General features: G+C 29.4%; 2 protein-coding genes across 3 annotated transcripts in view; both read left to right on the forward strand.

Moving 5' to 3' along the window:
* Positions 1-7,190: 7,190 nt before the first annotated feature.
* The window catches only part of LOC125874752 (protein HOTHEAD-like), a 392,923-nt gene continuing 383,507 nt past the window's right edge, over positions 7,191-16,606 (forward strand). Inside the window, exon 1 of one of the 2 annotated variants that reach the window (XM_049555770.1) lies at positions 7,191-7,203. The gene's annotated coding sequence lies outside the window, so the exon portion shown is untranslated. Of the gene's footprint in view, positions 7,204-15,991; positions 16,005-16,606 lie in introns of those variants that run through there. The other variant, XM_049555771.1, reaches the window with a different exon arrangement.
* LOC125873616 (uncharacterized) lies at positions 10,359-12,235 on the forward strand. Its single transcript, XM_049554505.1, has 3 exons — positions 10,359-10,841; positions 10,899-11,828; positions 11,906-12,235. Exons 1-3 carry the CDS (start codon positions 10,359-10,361, stop codon positions 12,233-12,235), a joined length of 1,743 nt encoding a protein of 580 aa, XP_049410462.1.

The raw sequence follows: 16,606 nt of genomic DNA on the forward strand, positions 1-16,606 counted from the left end.
CTTCATTGATTTAATTAAAAATTTATATACAGATCTACACAAAAAGACTCTCATATAAAAAAGTATAAACAATATTCACCTTAACTTATATGTTGAAAAAAGCCAAATCACACAATATTTTAGAATAGAGGAAATATATAACCCCCTCTCTCCTTATTTACTTGTCTATTTTTTACTTGACACATCTATTAAAAAGATAATAATTGACATAGTTTACTATTTTACTCCTATTAATTAATAGAATTCAAAAATCAATCTACTCATTAAAAAAAGTTCTACCTATTTCAAAAATATTAACTTTCTAAATAAATTAAGGTATAATAGGTAAAGCGAAATATTGTCTTTTCTTAAACAAAGAGTATTTGTTTGCCTATGCTAATTGTGTATGGCCACTTTAATTTAAAGAAATTAACGGTTAATAACACGAGAGTATGGATATGATTTTTTTCAAATGGTAAGTTGGTAACAAATAAAATTTATAAAAATCTTTGTTTCAAATTTTTAAATTAAATTGAAGAAAAAAGAAGAGTTTATAAACAAGCAAATAAATTAAGGAAAAAGGCTCTCAATGTATTCAATTGAAACCTTAACCAATTAGTTATCTTGAAGATGGCGGTAATAGTCATTGGATGATTCAAGACGAAATTAGTGTACGATGAAGTTCGAGGTCGACTAGTCATTTGTTTTCTGTTTTATCTTATAACAATACTTTCTCCGTTTCAAAATAAGTTATATTTTTATTTATTTTATTTTATTTCATTATAAGTAATATTTTACATAATCAATAAGATTAATATTTTTTTTTATCAATTTACCCCTAATAAATACCTTTTTAATGTAGTTCTTTAGTAGTTTTTAAGTATGTAAAACTCTCTTAATTTAAATAAGTATAAAATTGAAAAAAAACATTATTAATATCTTCTGATTATTATGAAATGGAAAAAGTTTTATTTTGAAATGGAAGGAGAACTACTGCAAATTGAAAAAATATCATTAATGAAATGGAAAAAGTTTTATTTTGAAATGGAAGGAGAAGCAATTGAAAAAACATCATTAATATCTCCTTAATTATGTAAAAAATACCACTATTATAAAAAAAAAAAATTGTCAGCATTAAATAAATTTCATTTTTACTCGTCACTTTTGACATATTAAAAAAATACAATTGTCAGCATTAAATAATTATTTTTCAAGACATTATTATAATTTTATCAGTAATTATTTTCTTAATAGATGTGTCAAGTCAAATTATGACAAGTAAAAATGAATTAATATTGAGGGAGTAGAAAATTAGGAATAAATGCTTTACTAGGCATAAAATCAATGTCATTCTGGTCAGATTAACTCCAATTTAAGCTTCAATGCTAATCTGGTCAGATTAGTACTTAATATCTAGGTTTATCCAGTTAAGGATGGACCTTTCCAAGCTCTCTCGTCTTTCAAGATTTTGTCTATCTCAAGGAAAAGCTTTTAAATATACTTTATTCGTTCATACTTACTTTATCCATATTTGATATAAGATTTTTAAAAATTTAAATAAGTTTATTTTATTAAATTAACTTTATTAATTTTGTTTTAAATTTTTAAATTTGACTAATTATTTTTATATAGTTATTTATACCAAGAATATAATGAAAAGTAAATAATAAAATTTTCTTAATTTGTTAAAATGGACAAATAAAATAAGACTCTATTTCTAGAGCTAAAAACGTAGTTATGTGTATTATCTGAAATTGAGGAGCATGTCGATCGCTAACGTCCTTGTATTATCAGTTAGCACCTAGTTGAAGTATTAATTTTTTCTATCTAATCTCTCGACCTTTTTAAAATAAATAAACAAATTTTTGAACCATTGTGAAAATTGCCATTTGAAGTGATTATCAAATAGGAAAAACTACATGGTAAGGTAAAATATGCTACGTATTTATTATATATAATTATAGTTTGATAAAAATTACTTCTTCGGTTCATTTTTATTTGTCATTTAATTTTAAAATAAATTTTCATTTTTACTTGTTACTTTTGACACATAAAAAAAAGACGATTTTATTTATTTATGTTTTACTCCAATTCATGTACTGGAGTATATTTGTTTTAGTATTATTGTATCAAATATATTTGTGTGTAGGTAATATGGATTACATATTTATATCAATGTATCAAAGTTTATTTAATATTCCTTGTTATTCATTTACATGTCTTGCAACTTATTATAAATTTGTATCATTAATGTATTCAAGCCTATTAGTTTCTTGTTTTATATTTGTATCATGTATTTGAATATATGTTTGTTCATTACTCTATTATATAATTGTATCAATGTATTTGTGACCACTTGATGAAATCTGGAGGGAAGTGAGGTAAATGACTGATGGTACTGGAAGGATTCCTCTTTGGATAATAGGTACTATAACAAGTATTCTTGTAATCGATTTAATAGGTAATTTTTTTATGGTTCATATTCCGAATTGGGTTCATCTCTAGTAGTAATCGAATGAATTGAGTTGTCAACATGAAAGCGTAAGAAACACAATGGATTCCTAACATCTCGCATAAAAAGAATATGTAATGTAGATTTTTCAATATTTATTGCCGTTAAAAATAATTTTTGTGATAGTGATAAGACAAAGGAATTTTCATAATTTCAATACGGATAGTGTATTCATCATCAAAATGCATTTATATCAACATTGTACCAACGTATTCAAGTGAAAAAAAAACTATAACAAAATAAAAATATATATCAATATTGTACAAGTATGATACAACAAAATCATTGAAGAAGAAAAACTCTTGTAGTGCCATTCCTGTGTTTATTATGGAAAAAGTTGTGAGAATTCATAGTTTCATGCATTGATGAAAGATTCAGATATCATGCTAAAAAAAAAATTATATAAAAAAAGATATTACTACACAATTAATGCATTGTATAAAATATTGTGTTTGTATTAAGAGTAATTGTCTAAATATCGTATATGTATACTAGAATACAACCACCAAGCACCGTAAATACATAGATAATAAATCATAGGGAAAATTGTATATAATAGCAAACTATTAATTCAAATTAAATGCTATAAATATAGTTTGATTTAATTGTACCTCATAGCAAACTGTTGCTATTTCACCTCTCTCCTAGTGAATCTCGCTCGCCACTCTCGTTCTCTCCCTCGCCTCTCTCGTTTTTTATACAAACGCAAGTGTATAAAGTGTGTTTGTGTTTGTATAAAGCGAGAGAAAATTGTATATATACATATATTTTCGTTCCCCTCTCTCCCCTCTCCCAGATCTCGCTCGCCACTCTCCTAGATCTCGCTATCTCACTTTATACAAAAAACGCAAATTGTATAAAATGCGTGAAAATTGTATAAAGCGAAAGAAAATTGTATATATACATATATTTTCGTTCCCCTCTCTCCCCTCTCCAGATCTCGCTCGCCACTCTCCCAGATCTCGCTCTCTCACTCGCCTCTCTCACTTTATACAAAAACACAAATGTATAAAATGCGTGAAAATTGTATATATACATATATTTTCGTTTCCCTCTCTCCCCTCTCCCAGATCTCGCTCGCCACTCTCCCAAATCTCGTTCGCTCACTCGCCTCTCTCACTTTATACAATTGATCTTTTTGTATATGTATACCAAAACAGATTATACAACTGTTTTCTTTTGTATATGTATAGCGAAATATACATATTTATGTTTGCTATGGAGCGCAATTATGCAAACTTTGTTATAACATACAAATATAAATTTTGTGTTTGCTATATGTGAAAGTTGCTCTAAAAAATATATATATGAAGCACACAAATTATTTGATAATCATATGATTTAGAGCAACTTTCACATATAGCAAACACAAAATTTATATTTGTATGTTATAGCAAAGTTTGCATAATTGTGCTCCATTATATACTGTTTAAATTATTAGTGTTAGTATTGATTTTTATTAAATTATCACTAAGCTTAATATAATTATCAAATGCTTTTCTCATTAATATAAAACAAATATATTTATTTTGTTCACTTGTGAGTTTGAAGTTTTTTATTTTTTATTTTTTTATTTATATTTCTTCAATTAAAAATTTATGGACAATAATTAGGGGTGTTCGTGGTTCTGTTTGGATCGGTTATTGGTTAAAACCAAATCAATCTAGTCGGTTTTTTAAATACCTAAAACCAAACCATACCAAACGAAAAAAATAACCGTCGGTTTGGTTATTGACGGTTTGGTTCGGTTTGGTTCAGTTTTTCTGGTTTTTTCAGTTTGAAAGTAATAAATTTTTTAGGACATACGTATCTTGATAGACACAAATTAAACACCTAGTACATAAGCAATCCACTGAAATACTATTGTCGGTTCAATTAAGCAATTAAGCAATACTAAAGGTATCATTACACGAACAAAGTGATTCAATTAAGAGAAGGTGTAACTATCTTATGAAAGGTATGGTAGGTAAAGACTAAAGTAATGAATTTTGATGGACTTGGACTTTTGATTGTAATAGATGGACTAAAATATAAGTGTTAGGCTTGAGAAAATTGTACAGTTAAAGACTTAAGTTACTTAAAATTTAACAAGATATTTATAATTTATTTATGAATGATATATAAATAATTTTAAAATTTTTATATATAATTTATCGTTTTGGTTTGGTTATTTTTATAGTTATTTTTTAGTAAAACGAATACCAAACCAATCAAATATCGATGTTTTTAATCGGTTTGGTTCAGATCGCTGTTCGATTTGGTTTTTAAAACATAATCATGAACAGCCCTAACAATAATATGTATATTATCTAACTAATTTATTATAGTCTCAAAAGTAATTCAAAATATTCTCCCCCACACCCCTTTCTCCTTCTTTGTTCTTTCTTTTCTACGGTATTTTTTGCTAACATTAAAAGAAAGTCAAAATTCTATTCCAACTCAAATTTCATATCAATTTATTAAAAGAAGATATTTTTTGTTACTTTCCTTGTCCTTGATTTTTAAAAGCACAATACATATTTTTCGTCAAAGCTATATATTTAAATTGAGAAGTGTATTTTGCACCATTGAAATATTCTGTTTTTCCTACATTTTTTTCTCTCTTCGCAGTTTTCTTTTCTTTCTTTGTTTTGTTTGTTTGCTATTTTTCTGTTTTTAAAATTTTATTTCTACGTATACTATTTTAAGATAATTATTCAATATCAGATTTAAGGAATTTGTGTATCTGATTAAATATTTTAAAATATATGGTATGAATATTAAAAGTGGTATTGTGTGTGATTTTTTTAAACTAGAGGTAAATTAAGTATATATGGTAGTAAAGTATGTCTAGTTATGTAGTCTTTCCTTTTATTAATCCTTAAATCATAGTCATTTCTATAAGTTTTTCAAATTTAAATCATATTTTCCACTATTGTCCTTTGAGAAACTATAAATATAACTTTGAAGTAGTGCAATTTATCTCCTGAAAAATATAAAATTTCATTAGTGTCTCCTAGAAAAAATATATAACTCCATTAGTGGATAGGGTAAATATAATTTTCTTTTAAGTATTTATCTTGAACTTTGAACAATTCAATTTATTTTAAGTAATGAATAAACTCCAAAAATTTACTTAATATAAAATAGAAGAAGTAATACTATTTTATTGATATCTAATGATGAAAAGAATCACATAACTAAAAAGACATTTTTAACTGAGAGACAAATAAATATTAATGTCAATACGTTTGGTGAGCAGGATAGATCACGGGGAGTGAGACTAATAGGCAAAGCACATATTGCTAGAAACATTACAATATTTATTTTCTGATAAGTAGGTGTGATATACTAACCCCAATCAGCATCAACGTAACATGTGGATGCAAAAAAATAAAATTAAAAAAAAATTAGCGACGAAAATATTTTGTCTAAATAACAGAATTCGTCACTAATGCTATTTAGTGATGATCACAGATTACTGATGCAATACAAATATATTATGTTAGTTACAAGTAATCTAGCAACGATTTTCATAGCGAATTCAAGTTTTCTTTTGTAGTGACCGAGTCATCAAGAATAAGGGGTCATATATGGTAGTTGGATAAGAAATAATTTATTATGTATTAATATTGTGTAACTTATACGACGTTTGGTAGATAAATATAAAATAAATCATTCATGTATAAAATTACTATAATATTTGATTGATAATTTAAAAACCCACATAACAACCGAACGATCTGACACCATAAAAATAATGTCCATTCGTTTGAGTGCAGTATAATAGACAGCTAGAGAGGAATACATAAATTGAGTCATCTGACAAGAAAATAAAAACAATAACGAGAGACAGTAAAAGTTAAGTATTGGATTTTCACCAACAAAATAACGATAACGTGTTGGATGGGAGTATATATATATAAATAATTTTATTTTGCGGTATGTTAAGAAGGCTAGGTTAAGAAGGTCTTGAATATATTTAGTAGGCGTTTGGCCATGTGATACCATATCACGATATGGTATCGTGAGATGAAATCAACGTTTGGACATGTGATTTTACGCTGATTCCATCTCATGATTCCATATCATGAGAGGTGATACCATATTCTCCAAAAACCATGATATGGAATTATATGGTGATTCGATATCATGATTTGGGATCTTTTAATACAATAATTGATCCATGAGTTTATATTTTGTTAAAACAATCCCACATTTATATCTACTAACCATTTGTTTCATATGTAAATAAAATTTATAATCACATCATTACTTTTTAAAATTTATTATTCGCACCGACATAAAATTTATTATTCTCACCAACATATAGTCACTTTAACTCACACCTCACGATTGTGAAACTTTTCAACATTCACTTGAAACAATTAACCGGCATGTTAAAATAGTTGCCGAGACAATTAGCAAGATGGCACCAACATTTATACAACCAAAAAATATGACTGGTGTATGTAGACACGTAATTTTTGACCGAATTTAAGGTATTACACCATTTTTAGTGGTTAAATATTTCTTTTACTTTTAAATTAAACATTTTGATTTTATCATATTTTAGTAAGTTTAGTGTAAAAATATTCGAAAACCACAAAAATAGAGTTATGTTTTAAGTTAAGTTTTGTTTTCAATTTATTCAAAAGAGAAGAAAATGTTCAAAAAATATATGTTTTCTTTTAATGTATATTTAATAAATAAACTAGTGTTTCTTAATTATATTTTTAATTAGCTATTTAACTTTTCTTAAATTTATAGTAATTTAAAATAATTAGTTAGTAATTTTAATTATTATATTTATATTTATATATACTACACACTACTCCACTACCTATCTCCCATTACCCCCACTCTACCCACTACCCCACTTACCCAACTCACACACTAGTACACTACACACACGACACAACACATACATACTACTACTACTACTATATAGACAGACACAGGACCAACGAAAAGAAGGGGGAAAATCAGCAACCAAAACACCCAACATACAGATACAGACGTGAAAAAAGAAAAGAAAAAAAAGCATTCTGCACACACACGCAGCACACAAGAAACAGAGGTGAAAAGGAAAAAGAAAATCAACATTCACGCAGAAAACAAAAGAGGAAATCCATTTTAGTTTTAGTTTATTTCTCTTTCAAATATTCATTAATACATTCACATATTTTCTTCCTTTCTCATTACTACTTTATTTAAACACAACACATATACCATAACGAATCATCTACAAAAATTAGTGGGTGTTCTAATCGAGGTTCAGTCAAGATTTTGCGGTATTCAACTTTTCCCTATCTCTTTAATTTATTTATGGAATTTGATGTAATTTTATGACAAGTTTTCTTATATGTTGTTTTATTCATTAGTTTGATTGAAATGATTAATTTGTTAGTTGTTACATCTCTCTATTTAATGTATGAAGGTAGATTTAATCGATAATTATTTTTATTTATCTAATTCCCATTGTTAGTTGTGATCTCTTAAAAATAAACGAGTCATAACACTGTTCTTATCTTGATTCAGATAATAATGATAAAGTAGGTATAGTTAGGATAAAAAACAAATAAATAAATAAATAAATAAATAAATTATTGTTGTTTAATTTTATCAAACAAAAATTATATTTATTTTTAACAATTCCTTATTGTTTTATTTGATTTGAAAGTGTATACTTAATTTTGATATTAACTTTAAGAGTAATAAAAATATAAATATTAAAATATAAAATAAAAGATATAGAAATGATGCCCGAATTATATATTGTATCCTCAACATTTAGATTTATTTTACTTTATTTAGTTTTATGTATAAAGGAAGAATATTTGTTTTCTAATAACTAGATGAGTTTTAGGCATATTAATAAATATTTGTTTCAATTAAGAATGTGGTTACACATATTTTTTGAGACAGTAAAAAAAAATCAAGGATGCGGTGACGCACCTTGTTCAATAATATAATTAAATTTTATTAATTTAAAGTAGAGACTTATATAAATAAAAATAGATTATTAGGTGTGATGCAAAGAAGACATTTATGTCTCCAAATGTCAAGATCGAGAATGCAGTTATGCATCCGATTTAAGATTAATAAAAATTCAACAATTAAAAAATAAGCAAATCATGGCGTATAGACACAAATTATCCAAAAACATATCAAGATAAGTATAAGTCAATAAAAGCGACCGTGCTAGAACCACGGGACTCGAGGGGTGCCTAATACCTTCCCCTCGGTCAATAGAATTCCTTATCCGAATTTCTGGTTCGCAGACTAATATAAAGAGTCATTTTCTTTTGATAAGGGATTAAACAAAAAGGTGACTTGGAACACCATAACTCAATTCCAAGTGGCGACTCTGAAACGAAAATAATCCCGAAATCAATAACGTCACTTAAATTGGAAAAACCCTTTCCGCCGCTGTGCGCGAAAAGGGGTATGACATCTCTGGCGACTCCGCTGGGGATAACCAGAATTCGAGCTTCAAAATATTGACTTGCGTATGGCTTTGATCTTTATTTTTATTATTATTCTTTTTGGATATTGTGTTGTTAGTATAATGTGTTATTTGCTACTTGTTTATCGCTTTGATATTATGTGAATTGTTATATATTTGTCTCTCCTCGCGCACCCATCTGAGTTTTCTGAGATACTTTATCCGGAGATGCGATTACGCTCCTGAGCCATGAGATACCAGAGATGCGGCAACGCTCCTGGGAAGGATTCTATAGTAACACATGTCTTAAGAGGGGAAGGACTAATAGTGAGGCCGGAAAGCCCTGCTACCGGTAAGCTATCCCTTCCCGACTCAAGTAGTTCACTCGTTTTATGACCAGTCTAGACACTCATTCTATTAGGTTGCTAACTTAGTAAAATAAGTCTCAGCGATTATTATTCCTAATAGGATCCGATTTATCTGCATCATGCATACTTTTAAACTAATGGGGCTCGACACAAGGGTTGAGTCCTTCAAGGACAAGTATCCCTCTCTTACTTGACCACTTAGCTCATTTTATGTGCTACATGAAAATGCATTTATTTGAAAGTTTCTATAAGTTGACTCATTTTAATATGATTAATGCAATGAAATTTTTTTATTTTTATCTTTCGATCTTATTTAAAAAAAAAAAAAAAAGAGAAAACACGAAAATATTTCTTCTTTTAGAATATATTATACATTTCTTAAAATAAAATAAAAAATTTGCATTACTTAATGAAAAGAATAATAATATTTTTATTTAGATTTTTTTTTTCATAAAGTTTGTAAAAAGAAAATTCAAAATATTTTACTTTCATAATACTTTGAAAAGTTACATTTGTCAAAACAAAAATAAAAATTTAATATCTTAAAGTTTTTTTACTGCCCAATCTGGACGAACTACGCACACCTGATTCTCACCTCAATGAGATACGTAGGCAACCCTCTTTGGGTTCGGTGATCTTTATTCAAAAAATAAAAAATAAAAAATCATTTTTCAAAAGTTAAAAAAAAAAAAAAGGAAAACAAGAAGCTTTAATCTTTATCAAAAATAAGTTTTTATTAATTTTCTTTTAATAATTCAAATAAAAAAAAACTAAAGAACTTTATCTCAAAGCTCTAAAAAAGAAAAGCTTAATTATTGAGTTTTTGAAAAAATATGCAAAGATCTTTGCAAGCGTGTTACATATGCAATCTCAAACGGATTTGATCAGTGCATTATTAAAATAAAATAAAATAAATAAATAAATAAATAAAAAATAAATAAAAAAAATAATAACTGAAGAAGGTCGAACCCTAACAAGCATTGTTATCTATGCACAGTTAAATTAAGGTGGTTGATTTGTGGTTAAGCTGGCATCTCATCCCTATAATACAAGGTCAAAAGGAAAAAAGAAAATGACTCACAAAGACGGAAATGAGTCGGACAATGATGAGGTCCAGAATCAGATGATGTCACAAGAAACAGTGTCAGCCGAAGAGATAAGGATACTAAGACAGCAAATGACGGAGATGTACGAAGCTTGGATGAGTGGACAAGCTCCACCACCTTCAATTCGTGACTATCTAAATATAAATATGTCACCCCCTGTCCAAGTATCGATAAGTGATCCAATTTATCCACCTGGATTCGGTCCCGCATCTAATGTAGCTGGAACTTCTACGGTGCACCCTTTGAATACGCCTATGACAAGTAATCCACTATTCATTCCAACTGCGCCGACTAATATCATTCAACAACCTATAATGGAGCCAAAATCCAACAACGATCCTCTACTTAAAGTTCAATATGATCGAGATTATACTCCTGAATTGACTTTTAAAATTCCAAGCTCTTACCCTCACACTCATCTGTATAGTTCCCATGTTGAAGCTGAAAAAGTTGTTAAGAACGAGGAACATGAAGAAATGGCTAGAAAAATGAAAAGTTTGGAACAGAGTGTAAGAGATATGCAAGGATTGGGAGGTCACAAAAGTTTCTCGTTCAATGATTTGTGCATGTTTCCCCACGTTCATCTACCCATCGATTTTAAAACTCCAAAGTTCGAGAAATATGATGGACATGGAGATCCTGTAGCTCATTTAAAGAGATATTGTAATCATTTGAGAGGGGCTGGAAGCAAAGAAGAATTGCTCATGGCTTATTTTGGGGAAAGTTTGATGGGAATTGCCTCAGAATGGTTCATAGACCATGATACTTCTAACTGGCATACATGGGATGATTTGGCTCGATGTTTTGTTCAACAATTTCAATATAACATTGACATAGTTCCAGATCGCACTTCACTTGTCAACATGAGGAAGAAGACCACTGAAAATTTTTGTGAATATGCTATTAGGTGGAGGGAGCAAGCTGCTAGGGTTAAGCCTCCAATGAAAGAGTCTGAAATGATCGATGTTTTCCTTCAAGCGCAAGAACCAGATTACTTTCATTATTTACTTTCCGTTGTTGGAAAAACATTTGCTGAAGTTATTAAGATTGGTGAAATGGTGGAAAATGGCATCAAGTCTGGAAAAATTATAAGTCAAGCTGCCTTGAAAGCCACAACACAGGTGATTAAAAATGGATCAGGAAATTTTGGGGGAAAGAAAATGAAGGAGGATGTAGCAAATGTTGTGTCAGGCACACAAAAAGGTCCAAGGGGTCTACCTTATCAATCTGCACCACCTCAATACCATCACTATCTCCCTATGCAAGACACACAATATTCTGTTGTTCCACCTCAATATGCGGTTTACAATGCACAACAATATGCATACCCACCAAACTATCATCAATGGCGAGCGCCAATGTATCAAAATGTTCACTCTTCTTCTCAAATTTTCGAGCACCTTATAATCTTTGTCCGAGACAGGGATTTGGAGGAGGTCAAAGGCCTAGAAACAATTTCACATCAATTGGAGAGTCTTACACAAGTTTATTTAACAAGTTGAAACATTTGAAGATAATAGAGCCGATTCCTCAAAATTATGCGGATCCACATGCAAAGGGTTTCAATCCTACAGCACGATGTACATACCATTCTGATGCTCCAGGGCACAGTATTGAAGATTGTCGTAATTTTAAAAAAAGGGTGGAAGAGATGATTCAAACAAAGATGATTGTGGTTCAAAATGATGACCCCCCAAATGTTACTAAGAATCCTCTACCGGCGCATAGTGATGTACACTTTATCAAGATGATATATGATGACAAAGAATATGACAATTCTGACGAAAAGACAATTGAAATTGGTAGAGCTTTTACGAAGGCTAACGTGCAAAGCAGTGGCTAAGAAGTTCAACTTGGTGATTGAGATGCACTCTTCTTTTCTCTACAAAGAGTGTATAGATAGTTTATTTTGTCATCATTTCTGCAATGCAATCATTTTTATTTTTAGTAGGTCAAATCTTTCTATCATTTCTCTTATGCGTTTGTTTGTTTAGTCTTGTCGTAGTTTGAGTTGTGACCTAAATTTAGTTTGTTGTCTTGTCACCAAGTTTTTTTTAAAATTTTTAATATAATCTTTATTCTGTGTCACTTTGATCCGTTCTATTTGGTATTACGCATATACATCTCTTTTCAGTTCAATTTTGTGACATGATATGCAAAAGGATTTGGTCAGATCTTAAGATTATATCTAATCATGAAATGAATACATCAAAGAAAAAAAAATTGTTTTGAGAAAATGAATAAAGGACTTAGACACCTTGATACTTCCTTTAGTATCAAAAAGGAATTGACATGTCATTTGTTGTCAAGAAGGTATTACACTCAGCTAACAAACATGCAACAAAATGATATACATATTCATCAATACATACGTTGCAAAGAAATATTGTATGATTTTCACTTCACATCTTAAAGGGAATTGCTTGTATTTGGCATTTTTAATAATTGATATGACGAAGTCATTTCATTCTACTATCCAAACACCATGTAATCCTTTGCTATCCCTTTTGAGCCTTAATTTTATTTTCTTTCACACCCCTCTTTTGGAATCAAAATATAGTAAAAAATAATTTAAAAAAAAGGGTCAAGAAAAGAGAAAAGTGAAAAAAGAGTTGAAAAAAAAAAAAGAAAAAAAAAAAGAAAGAAAATTGGAGTGAAAAAAAAAAAATCCAATAACTACAAAAAAACAAACTTCCTGAACTACGTTCGACCTGATTCTTGCTTTGACAAGATACGTAGGCAACCTTATTTTGAGGTTCGGTCCAAACAAAAAAAAAAAAAATCTAGAAAGTCCTCACCACAATAACTGGGGCAATAATAATAATAATAATAATAATTATTATTATTATTTTATTGTATTTTTGTAAAAAGAGTCGATTTCAAAAGTTGTAAGTCTTAACCCTGTTACGCAGTATCTTTGAGCTTTCATGCCAATCCTTTCATTTTAACCATGTCCAAAAGCCACGTTACAATCCAAATAAAGACCTTCTGATCAATTTTTAACAATGACAAGTCAAGCAAGCTTTCAGTGTTGATTATATAAGGAAAAATGTTTGACACTCGCATAGAGAGTGAAAAATAAGGGAATCTTATCGATGAAAATCCTCAAAATCCCTATAGGAGATCATTTGAGTCGAGAGAAAGTAAAAAATGAGAGAGTCTTATTGGTGAAAACCCTCAGGGCACCGTAAGACGATAGTAAGTGAGAGATAAGAAAAAAAAAAGACTTGTTAGTGAAAACCTTTCGAGGCACCACTAATCAAGTGTTAGTCATAAATCTAGTGCAAAAGTCGGATTATAGAAGTTTGACTTCAAAATTGAAAGTTTGACAAAGATAAAGTTTAGATTGATTGGACAGACCAGACCATTTAATCCAAAAGCATGTCATGATCATTACAATTGACCACCACTATCAATGGAATCCATTTATTTTTATTTATTTATTTATTATTATTTTTTTTTTCTTCTTAAAAGGATCAAATATTATTTTTTCTTATTTTGCGTCTCGCTCAATTCAATCTTGAGATAGTCTTCATTAAGCAGGCAGAAAATGATTTCAAAATTGCTACCATCTCTTCAATTGCACAAAACAAAGCTTGATTAGCCCATCAATTGTGACATGATTCAAGAAATAGTGATATGCATAGTAACTTGTCAGCAATTGACAAGTTTTGAATACAATGTTCAATTATTGTTGGAGGGTGGAAACAGTATGACAAATTTGAAGTTGAAAGTTCTGAACAACTAGAGATGTTTTCAAGATTATCAAGGTAAGCTGACTAGCAAACGAAAGCAGTCAATTTCAAGCTAAAATTAGCTTCAAACATGGCAACAACAGGAGCAACTATCCTCAAAGCCAATGCCACAAATCGACCACCATTGCAAAAAAATAATAATAATAATAATAATAATAATAAAAAAAAAATTATTGCATTGTTTCTCCTATGATAAACGTTTTCCAGTGTGAGACAATTATTTTTATTTTATTTTTATTTATTTTTTATTTTTTTACTAGGATAAACATTTCCTAATATAAGACATTTAAAAACTAAAAAAAAAAAAAGGATAAAATATTGTGGTGATTTTATTTGATGATTCTGTTAATTGAGATCTTCCTAAAGTAATGAGATTTAGATTAACAGGACCCTCCTACATAATGAGATTTAGATTAGCAGGACCCTCCTACATAATGGGATTAGCAGGACCCTCATACATAATGAGATTTAGATTAGCAGGACCCTTCTACATAATGGGATTAGCAGGACCCTCATACATAATGAGATTTAGATTAGCAGGACCCTCCTACATAATGGGATTAAGAGGACCCTCCTACATAATGGGATTAGCAGGACCCTCTTACATAATGGGATTAACAGGACCCTCTTACATAATGGGATCAGCAGGACCCTCCTACATAATGGGATTTAGATTAGCACGACCTTCTTACATAATGGGATTTAGATTAGCCGGACCCTCCTACATAATGGGATTAGCAGGACCCTCCTACATAATGGGATTTAGATTAGCAAGACCCTCCTACATAATGGGATTAGCAGAACCCTCTTACATAGTAGGATTTAGTTATTTTCTCCTAGGTAAACACTTCTTACTCGGAGACATTATTTTTCTTTATTTTTCTCCTAGGATAAACGCTTCCTAGTCTGAGTTTATTTTTGAAAATTTACATTTGCTAATAACTCACAAAATTTTTCCAGTGAAAACTGGGGCAAAAATTTTGTTTATTTCTTTTGTTTGTGATGGTTTTCAGGGTTCTTCAAGCGAAACATGGATTGGAAATTCAAGAACAAATTTTCAACTCTTTTTCAGAATGATTAATTTCATGATAGTCAGAATCAGCCTCTTCAATGCATATAACAGGCTGACTTCCTGACATCTATTTTTATTCAGCTTCTGATCAAGAAAACATGCAGTAATTCAAGAACATATTCAAATTGTCATTTTGAAGAGTGCCAAAAACTCACTCTAAGCGGCAATTTAAGCCTCAATCCAATTCAAGATCAAGATACTCACCCAAAAATCAAGGTGATATCCGAAAGTAAAGACACAAGTGAAGACTCAAGAGAAGTTGTATAGATAGGAGCTTGTACTTTTATTTTCCTTTTGACTATTAGCTTTCATTATTTTTATGTAAGGATAGGGACCGCAACTTGGAGCCTCGATAAAACCTCACTTAACTTCAAAGTCATCACCTCATCTCTTTGAACTACAGGTGACCAGATTCCCTTATAACCCGGGATATGTAGGATGTCCAAAACCAAGACTCGGTTGCACAAATTTTTCCTTCAAATACAAGTCCGGTCAAAATTTGTCACGTTATCTACTTCTTTGTCTGAAAACTCTTCGTGTTTCCAGTCAAAGAGGGGCAAACTGTAGACACGTAATTTTTGACCGAACCTAAACTTTTACCACCATTTTTAGAGCTTAAATATTTTATAAATCTAAATTAAATATTTTGATTTTTTTATCTTATTTTATTAAGTTTATTTTAAAAAGATTTGAGGATAACAAAAATAGAGTCACACTTTAAGGTACATTTTGTTTATCCAAAATTTAATAAATAAATTAGTGATTTTAATATTTTCTTAATTATATTTTTTGATCTAGCTATTTAATTTTTCTATATTTTTATTAATTCCAAAATAATTAGTTAATATTACTATTATTATTATATTTTTATTTATTAACAATAAAAAATAACCTACCTATCTCCCATTACCCCCACTTTACCCACTACCCCACTTACCATACTCACACGTCTACACACTACACCACTACTGTCTACACACACATTACAATACATAGACATATACCAACATACACACAAAAAAAAAGAGGACCGGACAGAGACAGAAAAAGGGAACGAAAAGAAAAAGGGGAAATCCATTTTAGTTTTAATTTTTTTTTTCTCTCAAATATTCATTAAGACATTCACATATTTTCTTCCTTTCTCATTACTACTTTATTTAAACACAACACATATACCATAACGAATCATCTACAAAAATTAGTGGGTGTTCTAATCGAGGTTCAGTCAAGATTTTGCGGTATTCAACTTTTCCCTATCTCTTTAATTTATTTATGGAATTTGATGTAATTTTATGACAAGTTTTCTTATATGTTGTTTTATTCATTAGTTTGATTGAAATGATTAATTTGTTAGTTGTTATATCTCTCTATTTAATGTATGAAGGTA

Source organism: Solanum stenotomum, chromosome 8 (genome assembly GCF_019186545.1).
Source record: "Solanum stenotomum isolate F172 chromosome 8, ASM1918654v1, whole genome shotgun sequence".
Classification (NCBI taxonomy): Eukaryota; Viridiplantae; Streptophyta; class Magnoliopsida; order Solanales; family Solanaceae; genus Solanum; species Solanum stenotomum.